This window comes from Hemicordylus capensis, chromosome 2 (genome assembly GCF_027244095.1).
Source record: "Hemicordylus capensis ecotype Gifberg chromosome 2, rHemCap1.1.pri, whole genome shotgun sequence".
NCBI lineage: Eukaryota > Metazoa > Chordata > Lepidosauria > Squamata > Cordylidae > Hemicordylus > Hemicordylus capensis.
The window spans coordinates 23,986,700-24,006,324 of NC_069658.1; the positions used below are offsets into that span (position 1 = coordinate 23,986,700).

The window sequence follows — 19,625 nt, forward strand, 5'->3', positions numbered from 1 at the left end:
GATATGTTGGTTTTACCATATTATTGAATGTATTGCATGTAATGATAAGAGCAATTACTCTATTTTAATGTGTATGTACTTTATATATTGTTGAATTCTACCATCCTTGAAAAAGAGCAGAATTCAATCAATCAATCTTTATTACGGTCACAGACCAGCATAAAGCATACATGTTAAAAGAGAAAGTAGCTAAAAGTATCCAGGAGAGAATATCTAAAACCAAAATGACAGTTGAAATTAAAACTTGTCTGTTACATTTAGAAGCCAGGATGTACTATACAATTACTAATACAATTTACGATTACATGTTAAAAGTGAGAATAGATAGAAGTGATTGCATATAAAATGGTACATATTGGTACTACAATGGCTAAAAATACTAAAAATAGAATCACTCCTGAGAAATAGTAAAAGTCATAAAAATGCACAAAAAGCATAAAAAAGGGGGGGGGATAAAATTGTAATAAGGTTAAAGGACATGGGAAGAGAGAAATATATAAAATCTTGAGTGATAAAACTGGAAAACAGCCAGATTGGAGGTTGTAAGGAGCAGTAAAAAGGGAGGCGCGTGAGCAATTGCAAGGTCTGCCCAGGGTCACCGGGAGACAGATTAGGGCTGGTAGGGCTCACTGCCTGTCATCAGCCAACGAATGCTGATGGCAGCTGCACAGTACCTGGTGACGCTATATGTGATGGCAGGCTTAGAGTCAGAGAGTAGCAGGGAGTTGTAGAATTGGCTCGGATGGCCTGGATACTTGCTTAACAATGGAAGGATGAGGGAGGCACGGATGTCTGTATAGAACAAGCAGTATAGAAGAACATGCTCAGTGGTTTCGATCTGCCCTAAGCCACAGGGGCATAGTCGCTCTGCAAATGAGGTCCTTCTATAATGGCCTTCTAGCACTGCTAAGGGGAGGCCATGGCAGCGAGCCAGAGTGAACACCCTTCTGTGCTTTGGAACCTCAGTTGCATGAGATATGCTGCTGGAGATGCAGAATATTTAAGCCCATCCCTGATATGAAATTTTGGGACATTGCTGAGATCTGTTTGGCACTCAATGTCTATAATGCGCTGCTTGATGGTTGCTTTCGCCTGATTGTAGCCCATGTTGAGCAAGGTCAAGGGGGAGAGGCCTAATGTAGCTATTTTTGTCTCAATTGTCTGAATCCAGCTAGAATGGTAATCATCGTGTAGGGTTAGGGAGGCAAGACCAATTGGGCAAAAGGATAGTCTGAGCCAATAACAGAGAATGGCTACCCAAACCCTAGCCTCGAGCTTGATCAGGCCTGTCTCCAGGCGCAGAGTTGCACTGGAGGCACATCTCTGCACTTGGAGCACTGCCCTCAGGAATTTAGATTGTACAAGTTCCAGAGTCATGATGTTGGGGAAGGGGCCCAATTGAGCACCATAGAGGAGCTGAGCTAGTGACTTGGCTATCAGCAGTTCAAGAGCTGCAGGTACAAAATGGCCTCCTCTTGTCCGCAGGAATTTGAGAATGGCAGAGGAGCTTCTCTGGGCATTTAAAGACATGTGCCGCCAGAATGAAAAACTACTCCCAAGTATTTGAAGTGTGTAACTTGCTCAATCTTATGTCCCTCAATCCACCAGGAGTGAATCTTGGGCCTCCTGACAAAGGCCATAATTTTAGTTTTGTGGTGGTCGATTTACAGGCAGTCCTTGCTGCAGTGCAGCATCAGGGCTCTCAGAGCTCTTCTAAGGCCAACGTGGTCCTTGAGAGTAGGTGCATCATCCGCATATAACAGGATGGCAATGTGTCTCCCCGCGAGCTTTGGAGGGTGGAAATCTGTGTTGCTAAGCTGGCCCACCATAGAGTTAATGTAGAAATTGAAGAGGAGTGGGACCAAAATACATCCTTGTTTGACACCCTTCTGAGTTGGAACGGCTCTTGTGATGTGGCCTTGGGGGCTACATCTGACCTTGAGTGATGTGGCTGCATGCAGGGTGCGAAGAAGGTATAACAGGCGCCGGTCAATGGAGGAGGCTTCCAACTTCTTCCATAATTTGACTCGTGAGATGAAGTCGAATGCTGCCTTGAGATCGATGAAGGCGGAGAGGTCACCCTGCAGGAGGAGTATTTCCTGATAAGGTGCTGTAGAACTAGGCACTGATCGATAGTGGAGCGCTCTTCCCTGAAGCCTGCTTGTTCCTCAGCAAGAAGATTTCCCTGTTCCAGCCAATCCCTAAATTTCCCGTATAGGTGTCTCACATAAAATTTGCTGATGGTATTGAGCAAACTGATGGGTCTGTAGTTGCCGGAGTCATCCTACTTGCACTTTTTAAATATAGGGACAATGATCGCTACCCCCTAGTCCTTTGGAATTTGGCCATTCTTATCAATATAAGTGAAGAGCGATGCCAGGATAGGGACCCACCAATCCAGATTATTTTTAGCAGCCTCCAGTGGAATAAAGTCCTCACCTGGAGCCTTCCCCGGTCTTAATTGGGTGACTAGACTGTGCATCTCTGAAGTTGACACTGGAGCCCATGCTGGAGTATCCTCAATGGCACAGGAGGAGCTTCTGCAAATGTCAGCAGGGACGTGAAAGTAAGACGTGAAAGTATTTCTCCAAGATCCCTGGGTGAATATGACAGTCTAGGTCATTTGGACCATAGCTGTGAGAGTGCTTTGTAAGACACCAGAACATGGCAGAGACTTTGGATCAAACAGGCTGAATGAGACCCATCCAGGGATCTTTCATGGCATCTCTTTTCTTATGAGCCAGCAGAAGTTTGTGCTGTCTTTTCTGCTGAAGGAGATTCTGTGCGGCCAACAGTCTGGAACTAGATTTATAGACTTCATAGGCATTGGCAAGGGCTTTTTTGGTGTGAACACAGTCCTTATCAAACCTTGGAGGCCTACTGATGTTGTGCTTATGGCTCACAGATCTTATGAGAGAGGAGCTGTTGTAATTCCTGGACTAGGGCACTATAGGTCTCCAAAGGCGCATGAGTTGGCTAATTATTTAGTAGGGATGATTGAATACGCTGCAGTTGGTCAGAAGCAAATAGCTGACTTAGCACTTGGTCCAGTTGTGGAGACCATTTAGCATAGCAATATGCTCCTCCCTCCAAGGTTATACATGGGATTATAATGGTTCTCTATGTGGGACTGATGAATGAAAGGCTTCAGAAGGAGCGAGATGGGGAGATGATCACTATCAAATTTGGGGGTGACCTCAAATCTCTCCACCAGAGGAAGCAGGTTCTCTGACGTGATAAAGTAAAATAAAGTAATCAATCAGGCTCATTCTGCAGCCGGCCAGATAGGTGAACTCAGCAGGATGGTTGTTTTCAAGTGAGCCATTCAAAATGAAGAGGTTAAGTCTGATGGTCATTAGACTCAGGCAGAGACCCGCATAATTTGACCTTTGGTCCTTTGAAAGACAGATAAGAGGGAGCCTGTCAGCCTCGAGGTTAGGTGGATAAGCCCTCTGTTGAGTGCATAAAGTATGGTCGTCAGGACCCAGCCTAGCGTTTAAATCACCACCCATCACCACATATGCATTAGGAATGGAGAGGAGGAGATCTGCTACGTAGTTTTCAAGTTCAGTCCACATTGATCTGACCTGCAGCTTCCTCCGTTGCAGAGGGAATTAGATGTTAATTATCAATAGTTTGCAGAGGCTGAATTGAATCAGAACTGCTATAGCATATTGTTTGAGCGGTGGAAGCAGTTTCGAGGATGCGTGTAGAGAGGTAGCAACAAGCACACCCAGGCGGCTGCTGTACCTGCCACGGCCTGCCCTGGGTACAGATACAACTGTATTAATAATAATAATAATAATAATGATGATGATGATGATGATGATGATTTGATTTCTATACCACCTTTCCAAAAATGGCTCAGGGCGGTTTGTATGAGTGAAAGCCATTGAGTAATAACTTCCCGGTTGTCCAGGATTCCTGGATCAAAATAATATTGTGGCAAGTGAAGGAGAGGTCTGTGACAGAGGAATTCCACCCAGTTACATTCCACAATAAGAGGCCGACTTTACGCTGGTCTACTCAATGTCATTGTGTAGTGTCATAGGATGGCAGTTGTGTGGAGGGATCCTGTTATGTCGTTGGGTCCACACAGGGTTGCTGTGGGAAGCATAAGTCCTGAGGGGAGATAGCAGGTGGAGCACTTTCAGGTTCCTGGGCACCCACCTCTGTGAGCGTCAGTCCTCCCTGGGAGGAAATCTCTGCAGTTTGGGTTGGAAGTCCCTGTGACGCAGACGAGCCTTCTGGAGAGGTTAGTGTGGTAAAGGTGTCAGAGAGGGGGCTGCTGTTAAGGAGAGTTCCTGGACCCATGCCTTGTGTGCTGATGTCCTCTGCAATTACAGAGAGGGGCCGGATCAATGGGGCACTGCAGGGGCCCCTACCTCTCACAACTGGCCTACTTCCAGGGATGTATGTATCTGTTGTTGCTTCTGAGGTGATGACTGTCCCAAAGGAGCCTTGTCTTCCAGTTGATCATGGTTCAAGTAGGGGGACAAATGGAGCTGGGGGGCACGTCATACTCTCAGGTGTACCCAAGATGGCTTGTGGTTCCTCAAGTTGTGGAGATGATGTGGGGGGGGCATGGAGACCCTTTCCTAGGGTGGCGGATATATACGGGTTGCTGGAGATCAGCAGTGCAGTGACCTTGTCGAAGTGTGGGTCACTGGCAAATAGCATTCCAGGGCGCAGTTCTTGCAAGGTAGTGGCTCCTGGCAGAGGTCCCTTGCCTGCTTCTGAGGCCTCTGTCCTGAATGTTCTAGGATATTTGTTAGAGATAGGAGGAGCCTGGTGGATTGGTCTTGATCACAGTCACTTTCCAGATCCATTTCAGATCCTGATTTAGCTGCAAGATCATCTGCGTTCACTTTTAAAAGTCTTTTGGGGGGTGATTTTAGCTGGACTTCCATTGATAATTCCTGATCGGTTTCAGAGTCTGTGGTAGGGTCTGTGGCTGAGTAATCATCTCTCTGTCTTTTGGGGCTCAATCTCTTCAAAAGTGCAGCAAGTATACTCTTTAATTGTAGCAGGTCATCCTGTCTGCAAGGCTGAGTGTCAGACAGCTCTGTAGAGAGTGTTGGTTGTGGCTTATCTTGGCTGGAAGACTTGTTTTGGATTTGTGTCCTTGGTTGAGCATTCCGAGTCTCAGCCGGTGAGGCGCTGCTATGGCTGAGAGGGGGCAGTTGATTGTTAGTGTAAGAGACAGGATTCTTGGCTGCTAATGTTTTTGAGGCCCTTAATGGTCCGAAGCCAAAATCTTTGAAAATGTGGTGCGAGGTAATGTGGAATTGTCTCAAGCGCTGGGCTGAATGTATTAGCTATGTGGGCATCCTTGCTGACTTAAAGGTCTGACTTTATGGTCTAGCTGTGTCGGCAGAAAGTGAAAATGCTCTATCTCTGAAGGGGATATTGGTTGGTTTAAGAGCTCTGATAGGGAGGTGAGTATCTTTATTTTGCTTAGCCATAAATATGAATCCTTCCTGGGAAAGTGGATAAGAATCTGATGGGTTTGCAAGATTCTTTGCAGGTTTCCCCTGTTATTTCCAGTTGCTTCTGGGTATACCCAGTGAAGTGAGTCAGATGTTGAGGAAGAGGGGAGGGCTGGCCGGGGTGTGTGTGTCAGCCCCTTGGAAGGCATGCCTGGAGTGGGGGAACATCCAAGCACAGGCAAGAGCTTGGAAATTAGGCTGTTAGCCCGTCCCCATCTTGCCCCTCTGCCTGAGCAGAATTTGAACTTGGAGCTTCAAATTCTAAGTCCAACACGAAGGTCGTTTACACGACCAAGCCAGCAGGGCTACAGGTGGGAAGGCTGGCTAAACTCACCTTCCCCCCAGATGAGAACTATTTTGTAGCTGGGAGTGCAGAGTGTGCTCCCAGATGATCCGAGGTGCATGCTGCAGCGCAGAGCTCCGGAGGCCACAACAATGCACCCCAGCCTCTGGAGATCCCTCAATGCACCATGCAACACGTGTGATGCATTGGGGGATTTCCCCAGGTGACGGACACTCTACATCTCTTTCTCTTTCTGCTGGGGCTATATATAGCCCCAGTGAACACACGTTCAAGCCCTTAACCCTGGCTAAGAGCTGGGCTTCAAAGCAGGACTAGGTGATGCTGCCCCACCGAGATTGGGCCCGATCTCGGTGGTTCTCACGTGCAGCCTAAACCCAGGCCAGGCTTCCCTAGCCTGGGTTAGGGTGCGTGCAAGAGTAGCCTCACTATCTTAATAGGTTATCCCATGTATACAGAGGCGTAACTAGGGAAAATGGTGCCCGGGGCAAGCACTGAAATGGCGCCCCCCCCCCCACTGCGCCCCCCATCGCCCCCCCCAACATACTACATTATACTTAGGTTTTTCCTCACAAGCGCCCGCTGCCGCCGCCAAGCCAGGCCACTGACTGGCCGCCAGGCGCCAGCAAAGCAATGGGGGGGCGCAGGCAGCGTGGAAGGGACCGCTCGTGGGGAAGGGGGCACTGATGCACTCCCTTGACTGCTGCAGCGCTGCTGCACTGAGCAGGAAACATTTGTATTAACAAAAATTTTTAAAAAAAATTGGTCATGGCGGCGCCCCCCATGTGACCAGAAAAGATGGCGCCCGGGGCACGTGCCCCCCCTGCCCCCCCTATAGTTACGCCTCTGCATGTATAACACATTGGTTCTGCTAAAGTGAAGTATCTTCCGATCTCATAACTGGAATTAATACTCATAATTACAGTTTGTGGCTTTTGTATTGCTTTTGAGTTGTGACACTGAGTTCTAGACTGCATGGATTAATTTGAGAGACCAATGTTTAGAGGAGCCAGGCTCTGTATAAGGACGTGAAGTGGGTGCCTTTCTTGTTGCTTCTAACCTCAACTGCGAGGAAGAAAAACACACCGCAGTTAAGAAAATTGACATTATGTTTTTCATAGCTGTTCCAATTTCTGAACTCATTGTTGGGTTCTTATCTAAAGGAAATATTTCCTTTCGTTTAAGTACTTCCACTGGAAATCTTGGTAATCTTATGCTATAAAACATGAATAATCGCTCTGGCAAGAGCAGTGTGGTCTTACCAGTAAGGTCCTACTGACATTATAAAGTCTAGTGCGCATGTGTTTTTACACTCTAATGTGTGAATGTATGCATAGATTCTAGGTTTTACAGGTTGGACACAGAAAACCATGTTTTTATTTTGGTGCACATGTTTGTTTTGGTGCACAATATCAAATTGAGATACTGTATTGAAATATCTCCAAATGCACCCACACAGTAAGCTATTCAAAATCCAGCACAGCACTGACAAGGAAGGGGAAAAAATGGCATTTGTGTATTCTTATCAAAGCCAGTGTTTAAGATTTAAAAAGCTTAATGGAAAAAATGAAGCAATTTAATAAAGCAAGATAATATATGCCCATGGAAAGGTCAAATGGTTGCAATCTCTTAAAAAACAAGGAAGAGGCCAAGAATCCTAATGACAGCTACAGTAGTAAACTAATTATTATAAAGCTTTTCTTTGTGAAAAAATTTAGTGATGTTATGAAAATATAGAGCAGGAACTTTCAAGTGTTTTAAGAGCCAGTGTATTTACATGTTATCTACACACCGTTTAAACTAAGTATACCATTTTTGTGCACATTGGTCTGTTATCTGTGCAGATATCCAGAGGCAGAAGGGAGCTTTCCAAACATAACATGAGGCATAAAGAGGTAAGTTAAGGGGTGAAGCAGGTGATAAAACATTTCCACTACACTGAGGAAGGTAAGAACCTCTTACTTCTTTCTTTCAAGTTCGTTCTTTTAAAATATAACCATATACCAGGCTTTAATGGTCATGACATATATTTCCGCCTTTCAAGGGAGGTCATTTCCCCCCTTTAATCTTCCTTTTTACAACATACAGTACCATAAGGGCAGGGACTTTCATCAGAGGAGAGACATGGATATAAGATTTCATTATAAATGTGACCAATGTAATCTGGGAACCATTTCCCTAATTATGATTACAATTTTTTAAAAGGTACACTTTGCCAGGACTGAACTATAATAAAACAAAGTGAAACAGTTGTTCCTACCTTCGTATGTCCTGTTCCATATCTGACGGACAATCTTTTCTCCATCTTTCTTAGTGAAGCCATTCTTCAGAACTTCCCGTAAAGCCAGAACATACAGGATAATAGCATCATGGAATCCTTCCACAAACATGTTAACCTTAAAAGCAAAGCAAAACTTCATTACAATATTGAGCCACAGATGTGTCATCACAGAGGGGCTGTTTGCAAAGTTCGGCAAACTATTTGATACAAACTGATCATCAGACAACCATTTCAGAATAAAACTACACCAAATAATGCAAGTACGTCCCAGCAGATGATAAGCAAATCTGATTAGTCTTCGGACTGTAGCTACAACATCTGCATTTATACAGTGCTTTAACACCACACAGAATCAGTTGGTTAAATTCAGCATATTTCATATGCCTGTTTCATTGATTATTGTGTAATAATTGGGAAGTGAATGACTTATTCAAATACTGAGAAATCAGGGGCAGAGAAGCAAATTAAATCTCCTCTGGATTTTACCACCTAATGGTACAGTGGGGAAATGCTTGACTAACATTTTGAATCCCCGCTGGTACTATATCGGGCAGCAGAGATATAGGTAGATGCTGAAAGGTATCATCTCAAACTGCGCGGACGGCAGCAATGGAACCTCTCCTGTATTCTACCAAAAGAAAACCACAGGGCTCTGTGGGCGCCAGGAGTCGACATTGACTTGACAGCACACTTTACCTTTACCTTAACTGAGCAAAGCAGCACCTTTAAAAAGTGGTAATTCTCTTTCTTGAGCAGGGAGAGAGCAACTGGCCCTATCTAGCCCCAGCACAGACAGAATCCCTCCAGTGGCTGTTGCTGGTGACTCTCCTATGTTTCTTTTTTTAGATTGTGAGCCCTTTGGGGACAGGGAGTCATTTTATTTTATTTCTATGTTAACTGCTTTGGGAGCTTTTGTTGAAAAGCGGTATGTAAATATTCATCATATTTGTATTCATGTTTTAATAAAGCTGAAGCATTTATTGCCACTTCCCAGTGGGATTACCTAAAATCAAGAAATGATTGGCAAACCTGGAGCCACCCTTAAGAGTCATAGTGCTTCTTTCCTTCCAGCCATACACGATGATGTCAGGTTGGAGTCACAAGCAGAGACCGGCTGCCAGGTGAAAAGGAACTGCTGTGCTGAGGGATCCTGGAGGAATTCAACTGAGGATGACTCAGTTGTCAAGCAATGTTAAGCACAAAACTTGCACAGCAACAGAAGACAAGGAAGGGACAACTGCATTTCTATTAGTCCAGTCAAGAGGCTAATAAAAATTGGGGGTAGCAGCCGTGTTCCCTTTAATTTTTTTCATCAGTGAGCGGAATGAATTTTGTTCTGGGAGGCAGTATCAAGGTAGTGTGCGCACATGCGCATTATTATGTGCCACTATAGATACAAAACACAGACACCATAAATATGGAAGGAAAGAAGTGTATTTTATTCTTCTATTCTATTTATAAAATTGCATTTTTACTTTCTTTCACTTCACATTTAATAAAAACAAGGCAGATCTAAAAACAAGGCAGAAGTAAGAGGAGGAGCAGGATGCAAGTGTAAAAATAAATATATTTTTTAAAGGAGCATATATGAAGGCCATGCGTCTAAAAACAAGACAATCATAAAACAAGGATATTTAAAACTAAACACAATGTAAGCAATATGAATCTGAGAAATTTAGGGGTCCTGAAAGTCATATAGTCCAACCTGCAACTTAAGCTGTGTGTGAGAGATTAAACATCCTTTTGTTTTGATGTGTGAAGGGCATGTAGAAGCAAAACACTATGTGACTAATTGAAAATAGGATTACTAAATAGGATTGCTAGCTAGGATTACTAAAAGCAACCACTGCACTGTCTCTTCTTTAATGAGTATAAGACCCTGACAGAATTGGTAGGCTGGATGATGGCAATGCCCTCAATCATCAGTACTAATAATTCAATATATTTATTAACTCTATTTTAAATATTCTATTTTCCATGTCTAATTTCTTTCATTCGGTGGGGAAAAAATTGTACTTGAAAAATAGAAGCCTCTCCCTTAAATTTGATACTTTCATCCCGTTTCATTTCCTGGCAACTCTTGTTACTTGTTCCAGTATCAAGTGAATGAGCTTTTTAATTAAAAATAAAAATAAACTGTATGTCAAGTTCCTCATCCTGCAATCTCTGTAGCTAAGACACCTCACATAATTTAGTGACTTTCATTCCCTTTACACAGCTCAGTTTGGTCACTGAACACAGTGGGGTTAATTGCCTTTTTAAAGTTTTCCTGATAAGAATCTAAATGTATTTAGATTCCAACCCTAACCCATTCAGGATAGGCCCCACTTAGCAAAGGAGACAATTTGTGCTTGCTACCACAAGCGGTGCAGTGGGGAAATGCTTGACTAACAAGCAGAAGGTTGCCAGTTCGAATCCCCACTGGTACTATATTGGGCAGCAGCGATATAGGAAGCTGCTGAAAGGCATCATCTCATGCTAAGCTGGAGGAGGCAATGGTAACCCCCTCCTGTATTCTACCAAAGAAAACCACAGGGCTCTGTGGACACCAGGAGTCGAAACTGACTTGATGGCACACTTTACTTTACTTTACAAACATTGCATGGTACATATATTGCCTTTACATTCTATCCCAGACCAGCTCTCCTCTTTTCAGCAGGTTAAAGGACAAGATGAACCTTCCTCTACTAAAGTATAGGCCAAACATACACACCTCTTTCCTTCAGCAATGCCTTCCATGCTTCCATGTGTGTGCGTGCACACACCCACCACCCACAAACACACCCCTTTTGTCCCCATACTATTAAAACAGTGATTAGCAGCACCCAATGTAACTTCATGGTTAAAGTGTCCCCCAAAAACAAATTGCAAATAATTAAATCTATGCATATAATAATCAAAACCAGAAAAGAAGAGTATTTGTTTCCAGATTTAAAGTCCTGATCAGGCAGATAGCATTTTCTGTCATTCACAATAAAAAATGTAAGTCACTTCATGGGGGGGATGACCCCCTCAAAGTGTCTTTCAGAGTGTGGATGCAAGCAAAAATTAATGTGACTTAATCCAGCCGTTTCTTCAGAGCAAGACATTTATAATCCCCAGCAAAGCATTCAGCTACAGGTCTATTTAGTAGATAGCAACCACTGCATATCAAAGTTATGTTCCTAGTCTACTGTACCTCAAGCATAACCAAGAAGGCACCATTAATATTTTATTTATTTATTTGATTGATTGATTGATTTCTATACTGCCCTTCCAAAAATGGCTCAGGGCAGTTTTCATAGAGAAATAATAAATAAATAAGATGGATCCCTGTCCCCAAAAGGCTCACAATCAAAAAGAAACATAAGATAGACATCAGCAACAGTCACTGGAGGTACTGTGCTGGGAGTGGATATTCCCTTTCTTCTCAAGTAGAGAAGCTTTTCCAATGTCTTAGCAGACTTCTAAATTTCACAAGCAGCCACACAGTCTGGCCCTGCACAGCGATGGCTGCTTCAAGTGCTGCCCTTTCCCTTTTTATTTTCCTTCCACCCACTGCCTGATGCCAGCTCTACACTGTTGCCCTCCTTGTGCTGTACTCTTGCTTTCTCCTAACCCTTTCCACCTTGGTCTTCTGTTGCTATGCCTTTTAATTGTTGGAAAGATCTTGTGCTTTGGTTTCCTTGTTTCTGTTTTGGTATCCTTGGGGGATGCTGCCTTTTGCCCCACCGCCGCCACGTTGGCTCTTGCCATGGCCAGAGTTGGGAAGTCGGCTCTCCTGCTCTAACTGCGGCAAGAGCCTATTGGAAACGGCGACAGGCATGCATGCACCCTGGCGCCATGATCAAGGTGCACTCACGGCTGCCGCCATTTTCAGGAGAATCTTACCGTGACCGGAGCAGGAGAATTGGTTCTCTCACTTGCACAAGAGCGCCAATTTTCCCGCTCTGGCTGTGGCAAGAGCCAACAAGGTGGCGGTGGAGGGGGAAAGGTGGCAGTGGGGGGTGGGCAGGAAAAGGCAGCACAAGCAGCAGCCATCCCAGTGCAGGGCAAGACTGTGAGGGTGCTAAAAGCAGCGGAGCAGAGGGCTAAAGTTTTGTGCATGAGCGTGTAGTCGCACACCTTAGAGGGAACATAGGGCAGCAGGAAGAATCCTGGATTGTTCCTAGGAATAAGTGATCAGCAACCAGTGGACAGACATGACGCCTCTTTGTGTTTTTCACAAACCTGAGGTCTTTTCACAATCCTTTCCTGCATTTATTCTAGGAATGGGGTCATAGCTCGGTGGTAGAGCATGTGCTTTGTAGGCAGAAGGTCCCAGGTTCAATCCCTGGCACCTCAAAGTACAGCCGAGAAAGACTTCATGCTGAGCGATATAGCCCAGTGATCTGACTCAGTATAAGGAAGTTCCGCATGCACCTTGGATCCACAACAATTGCGCAGCTTGATTTACACACAGTTTCTTCGTTCTACTTTCTTTTCTTAGGAAGCAATAGGATGGAGATATAATTATCCGCCACAGCAGAAATTGTTGACTGCCTGTTTTATGCAATACATCTCACTAGTTTATACTTTCTCCCTACTATGCTTTTTTGGAGAGAGGAAGTTTTTTCTGACTGCTCGTTGATTTGTTTGTGTAATGATTGCCCTCTCTCCGCTCTCCGTCTCCCTTCCACTTCTGCTGATTCTGGACTTTGTTCAACAGACTCCATCTCTGCTGGAACACAAACAACAGAGCAACCCTGTGCTGTGGCATGTTATCTGAAGCAGCCAGAGGAAAAAGTAGATTCCCATAATTTGTGACTCTTTTAGTAAATGGCATGAATTAAACGGAATGTTATATTTCATTGCAGATCCCCAAAACAAATAGATAGATTTGTATTTTATAGTACTACTGTCCTGCAAGTAATCCAGCTGTGTGTTCTCTCTTAAGGTTGCATTCACTGTACTTTGTCTGTTGGCCAGCCACCTGGTAATTCAGAAACTCTCTTTGTGTAGTCTCTATTTTGATTGGTAGGTTGGTCCCCATAGGGTTTTATGGCAAAACTTATATTAGTTTTTTAACTCTGGATTGATTTTTTACTTATTCCTCCCCTACTTGATAAACTTCAAATATACACTGGAGATTCAAATTCAGCTCTGAAGCAAAGATTTTTATTTATTGATTGATCTGATTTATATACCGCTCTCCCAAAAATGGCTCAGGGCGGTTGAAAGATCAAGTTGAAATAAGTTGTTTATGTTTAGATATTTTTGAGGGATGCCGCTTTTCATGGCGTTCTTTAGATGCAAGGAAGGGAGCAATAAAGCAAATGAGACTATCCCACAGAGCATGCAAAATAATGCTGATGATGCTATTTTCTGTTTTGACATTTGCTGTGCAACTATGAATGAGAACAACCCCAAAAAGGGCTGAATTGCATGTTTACTGAGTGCTTACCAAGAAGCACTTTAAGGGCAGTTTGTTAATTTCACATACATTACAGCTCTAAATTACATTACAGCTCTTCACATACATTTCACATATTATATGATATCCTTTTAACGCATATTAGCTCTTATTAATTTAAATGATGACTGTCATGATTTTATATGTTTTAAATCATTTTAAACCTTTTCTTACTTTATAAGCATGAAACACGATCTAGGGTAGTGCTACATGGTTTATTCCTATGCTTCTTATTGCAGCCATAGTTAAAATGTAGCATATACCTATTTTTTATATTTTAAATCATTTTATGTTAGTAATGTATTTTAGCTTTTTTATATTTCTTCTTGTATATTTTAAATCATCTTATGATAGTCTTAGAGTATAATATCTATTGCTATTTAGGTTTTGAAATATACTTTATGCTGGTCTGTGACGGTAATGAAGATTGATATATACATTTCACATACATTACAACTCCAAAATGTAGGTTAAATATTCAGAAAAAATATCCAGACTATATATCATAAAAGCATGAAAAATATGACCATAATAAATAGGTGGCTGTTAAGGGAGCAGCTGTTCATCTAAATAATGCTCCTCAGTCCTAGATTCCATTTGAGCTGATGGAACACTGATACGCAAATTTAAAACAGGTTTAGGAACTGGCAGAAATGCAGTATATTGGTTTGGGAAATCTCATGATGACTTTCCATGTGCTGTGCATTTGGTTTGTATGCGGCTATCAACACATGAGTTACAGAGATGCTGCCATCTTGAACCACCATGGGGAACAGGCAAGAAAGTACACCTTCTGGGGTCAATGTGCAGTCAATTTGGTTCGTAGTAGACTGTAAATAGCAATAGCAATAGCACTTACATTTATATACCGCTCTATAGCTGGAAGCTCTCTAAGCGGTTTACAATGATTTAGCATATTGCCCCCCAACATTCTGGGTACTCATTTTACCGACCTCGGAAGGATGGAAGGCTGAGTCAACCTTGAGCTCCTTGGTCAGGATCGAACTTGCAACCTTCTGGTTACAGGGAGGCAGTTTTACCACTGCACCACCAGGGACTCTTAAATGCAAACATTATTAGAGGGGGACGCAGATACACATACAGATATGGTGATCTCATAAAACCTTCTTCCCTTTGAATAGGAGGCTAACAAGTGCCTATGTTCCTTAAAATAGCTAGATCAAAATTGACCTGTTTTATGTCCTGTCAGTTGATCTAAGCATTAGTTCATTAAGTACTTTAAAAATGAGAAATTTAAAAGCTAGACCTGGCCTGCCTTATGAAATGCAACTACTTCTGGGACTATAAAGTGACACTAAAAGGTTAATCTTAATGTTCTCTTTCCTGCTTTAGCAGGAAACACACACACACACACTGTGGTTCTAGATAAACCTCCCTAGTGTTTTGTATACTCATAATTTTATGTTGCAAGTTCATTGCAAAATTTCCTCCTCTGTCCCTCCATTTTAATGAGTAAAGTTGCATATGTTTTTTGTTTTAAGATAAAGAAAAAAATCAATTCATCCTTCCAATCATCCTCAACCTGTGAGACGACCACAGAAAATCAACTATTATGGAAAGAAAGGTTCTGCCAAGGCAGCTTTACTATCTCATCCATCATTCCACTAGCAACCTCAATTAGCATTGGCATTTGGTTGATCAAGTATTGTCAGATAATAGTGAAGTATTTAAAGCATTCATTTATTAGAGAACTTAAAAAAACAGAGAAAGTTGTGCTAATTGCAAAGGATGTCTTCTAGAATGCATCAAGTCCCAGAGCCTCTCAGAAGCTTTACACAGAAGATGAAGACTCCTTCTTTCCAGAACAAATGCAAGAGACAGAATGGTAGTCCCGATTGTGACCCGTATCACTGTGGTGGCTGCTTCATATGTTTGCTTCATGCTTTCTCCTGAAGTCTGTGTCTCTGGTTCAAACTACATGTTATGCAAAATTCTTGTATATCCCTTGTGTTATCTTGAGGTCAGTGGCATTCTCTTTTAGCTGTCTGTCTATATATTTAATTATCTTATGTACGTGTTGCAAATCCCATGTGTGGCAGCTCTCGTGAGAGTTTGTGAGCAGCTGCCGGATAAGAGAGTGAGGGGGGATGGGGGAGAAATTAGTGATGCTGGCTGGCAGTTGGAGGAGGTGGTGGTGGCAGGTGCTCCAGCCACCAGGAGGCTGGGACGCGAGCAGGAGGTGGCCGCTGCCGGGAGTTAGTGGGTGGGAGGAGGTGGCATGGGGGGTGGGGGGTGGGGGGTGGAGGCGAGAAAAAGGCAGCAGCAGCGGTAGGTAGGTGGGCTGGCCAGAGGTGCAGATGCTCTGTGCCTGGCCCAGCTAGTTTTAAAAATTTCCAAAATGCGAGACAAGGTCATCATGGGGAAAACTGGAAAAAGGGGCAGGAAGGAACTGTGCAAACCTTTAACCTGCCCCATTCTCACTACACATATAGGTTGTGATGGTGAGAAGAGTAACATCCCTATAGCTTAGATCCAAATAGTTCCTGCAGTTAAACTGGCAGCAGAGGTACTGTAGCGCAATGCTTTGCATGCAAGAGATCCACCAATTAAAACGGATCTTGGGCAACAGGGCTCAGAAAGACCTCTGCCTGCTTAGACCTTAGAGAGCTACCACTAGTCAGTGTATGCATTTGAACCAATGTTCTGACTCCCTGTGAGGCAGTTTAAGGAACAGTGATAGCAAAAATGCCAAAGAGATATGCTCTGTTTGGTCAAGGTTTTTTAACCATTGTATTCAGTTTTCCCACAAAGGGCTGCCTTCCATCACTCCCTGCCAGTGTTCCCCCTCTAAGGTCTGCGTGCATGCTTGTGCTCACAAGTTTTTTGATGTCCACTCAGTTAATTTTAGATCTTGCTCAGGTTGAATCAGGAGGGCCCCATTCTGAATGCATGTGTACATACAATGCCTTGATACTGCTGCCCAGAACAAAACTCATTCTGCACACAGATTAAAAAAAAATTAGAGAGAACACTGCTCCCTGCCCACCCTTCCAAGCTCCCAAGAATCATTGCACCACCCCACTGCCTCCGTGCTGGGTGGGCAGTTAAAGGGCCACCATCTTCATCACCACCACCACCACCACACTAGCCAGGGCAGTGGGGGAGGGGATCTCTGATGTCGGAAATCTGAATTTACCGACATGCACAGTCCTAGACTACATGCACAAACAGCAGTGCTAGAGTTTGCAGTTACGCCACTGCTGTTTCGTTATACTATATAACCAAATACTACAGGAGACCCTTGAATATCGCCAATTCATTTCCCATCGTTTCGCGAGCAACTTCATATACAGGATGAAGCTAATTTAATTATTCCAAAAGCAGCCTCCACACTTCTCAGCCACTGCCGCCGCCTCCTCATCTCCTGATGATGCCTCCCCATTCCCTCTCCCCTTCTGATCGTATTCCTTGACTCTGTTCCCACAAGTTCGGAGCTCTGCCACTCAAGGGCCTGAATTTGCATCGGAGAGCCTCCTGCGAGGAGGCACTGCCAAGTTCCTGCAGTGTTACCTGAGAAACCTGAAGGTTCTGAATCAGAAAGGAAGAGGGATGGAAGCCACAAGAGGCTGTGGAGGCAAGGCTCACTTATTACTCCAGGAGGACTGAGGGTGTCACAGGAGCCACCTGAGGAGGCATCTGAGACATGGCACCTTTAATTCAGTGGCTAATGAATGCCTCTTCCGCAAGAGGCGGTGGTGGCTGAAAAGTGTGGGAATGGCAAAATGAAGGCAGCAGCAGAGAGGAGGCATCATCAGTTGGCAGTAGCTAAGAAGTGTAAGGGGCTGCTTTGTGGGGCTTGTTTAGAGTTTAAGCCCCTAGAAGCAGCCTGTGTAAAACCTAACCCCATTTCCCCCATTAGGTTTTGATTTCAAATGGTTCTGAAGTTTGCAGTAGTTTACTAGAATGTAACCCCCTAACCCCTGCAGTATTCGTGTTTCCTGCATATACAAGCAGATCTGGAACACAAAGGCTTCAATATTCAATACGGAAAATTCCTTTTATTCAAAATACAGAGTTGTGCATATTAAAAGAAATCTGCACTGAACACCTCCCCCCACAAGGTTTGTGCAAGGAAAATTCAATTTTGCACTTAATGAATATTAAGCAAATGTGTCCATATTAGGACTGTCACCTGATTAAAGAACTCTTAATTGACTGTATGCATTCTATTTGATTGAACTTGCATATGGGTAAACAATAGAAGCAAGCAGCATACATCGTTGGTTTTTAGATACTGCACACATGTGGTGTAGCAAGCATAAACGTCTGTGTGTGAGAGAAGAGAAGACAAATAATGCCTCTTAAGATTGTGCTTGGCATCCAGTTTTATGAATATTTCTATTTGTTTTTGTTTTTATTACTTATGCAAGATCCATACAAGGAATATAATTCAGAAATTACGATTGCAAACAAAATTTCTATTAGTGTCATTTTAAAAAAAATGCTGTTTATTAAGTTATATTAGTTAATAATTGCAGGCTTAGTTAATATAGTTGTGAGATATCTCTGCTGTGAAACAGATAGACAGCTTTGAATAAATTAGTAATCTTCTTTGTTTTTCAGGCAGGGGCCACTTTGGCAAAAAAAAAAAAAAAAAACCCTACCAAAATCCTCCTATGAGAGAGCCATTTCCCACAGTGCTGATCTCTGCACAGTACTGTGCTTTTCTCGGTGCTGGAAGGGCCCTTTAAGAAAGATGGAGCTCTCGCAAGAACTCTAGGAGGAAAATACTGGGAAGGGCTACACTTCCCAGCACACTGTGCTTGCCTGCTAAGATGGTACAGAGCTTCAAGCAGGCTCTGTTCCCCTTAACAGAGCACCCCGCCCCCCGCACAGCATGGTGGGAATGGTCATCTCCACATGATGCCAAGAGGACTGTGCAGAGATTCAGCTTTGGCCCAAGCTTCACACAGGCCCAAGCAAACAATTAGGGAGCTGCACTGAGGCTTCTTGCCCCCAAGCCTTATGATGAAGAAGACTGGGATAAACGAAAAGGAAAGGTTGTGCTGTCGAGTCGGTGTTGACTTCTGGCGACTATAGCGCCATGTGGTTTTCTTGGTAGAGTACAGGACTGGTTTACCATTGCCTTCTCCCGCACAGTATGAGATGGTATGTGCTTATTAAGGACATATCACCACATTACTGTTAAAGCAAATTGTCATTCATTAAGGACTGTTTTGTAAGGTGCTGAGAAAACTTGTAGGGATTCATGCTTTATAAAAGAATAGTTTTTTAAATCTGTAATGAGAACATGCCCTAAGAGTTATGCTTTTAAGAAATTATACATCTTCTCTTCAGCAGCCTAGGAGGAAAATTCTTATGCCCTGACTCATATCATGTCTGTATTTTTAAGTTCTGAAGTTCAAAATTTTGCAGCTGAAAATAAATGTGGATATATCACAATGACAAATGGCTTACAAACAAGGACACAAATTCCCTTCTCCCCACACAGTAGCTCTTCTTAGGGTTTCCCATTGCATCCTTGTTTTACTACCATACTTTTTAAAAAGCGATTAGCCAGAAAATAAATGGCCTTAAGCTCCTAGCAAGTGCTTGTTTGCCAAGATACCAAACAATAAAGCTCATAAATATAACCCCCACCCACCCACAAAGGGTTCCTCAAATTGTTTTCCTACCATTGAATCAGAACCATCACTTCATCAGATTTTGGGTCAGATACAAAAAGTCAACAGGAGGGTTTTTTCCCATGGATTTAAATAGGCTCTGCATCCAATTCCAAGAGAGACAACCCCTTGGCTCCACATTACTCCCCAAAGCTGCAAGAATTAAACTGATGTCACTTTTCTTTGCAAAGTGCAAGGGAAAACCAGATTTATTCCATTTAGTCTGATGCTTTTAACTTTGGCCAGCAAGGTACTGAGCAAGGTTCTCAAGCAGGGCAAGATGGCAATATTCAAACATCTGCTAATCAGATATATTCTGAAAATTTATCTCTAGCTTTTTTAGCTACTGATATTTTCCAAGCAATCAGGAAGAACTTTTTCATACTCTGCTTGTGGGCTTCCTGAAAATATCTGTCTTCCCACTAGTCTGACCTAGTAGGGTATCTTTTTGATATATATTTCTCTTAGGCATACCTGC

The 19,625-nt window shown here is 43.2% G+C and overlaps 1 protein-coding gene across 3 annotated transcripts in view; it reads right to left on the reverse strand.

Moving 5' to 3' along the window:
* NPR3 (natriuretic peptide receptor 3) overlaps positions 1-19,625 on the reverse strand; it is a 90,965-nt gene that overhangs the window by 31,203 nt on the left and 40,137 nt on the right. For all 3 annotated transcript variants that reach the window (XM_053289633.1, XM_053289632.1, XM_053289635.1), the window contains exon 4: positions 8,051-8,186. In XM_053289633.1, coding sequence (XP_053145608.1) covers positions 8,051-8,186 — 136 coding nt within the window. The remainder of the gene's footprint in view (positions 1-8,050; positions 8,187-19,625) is intronic.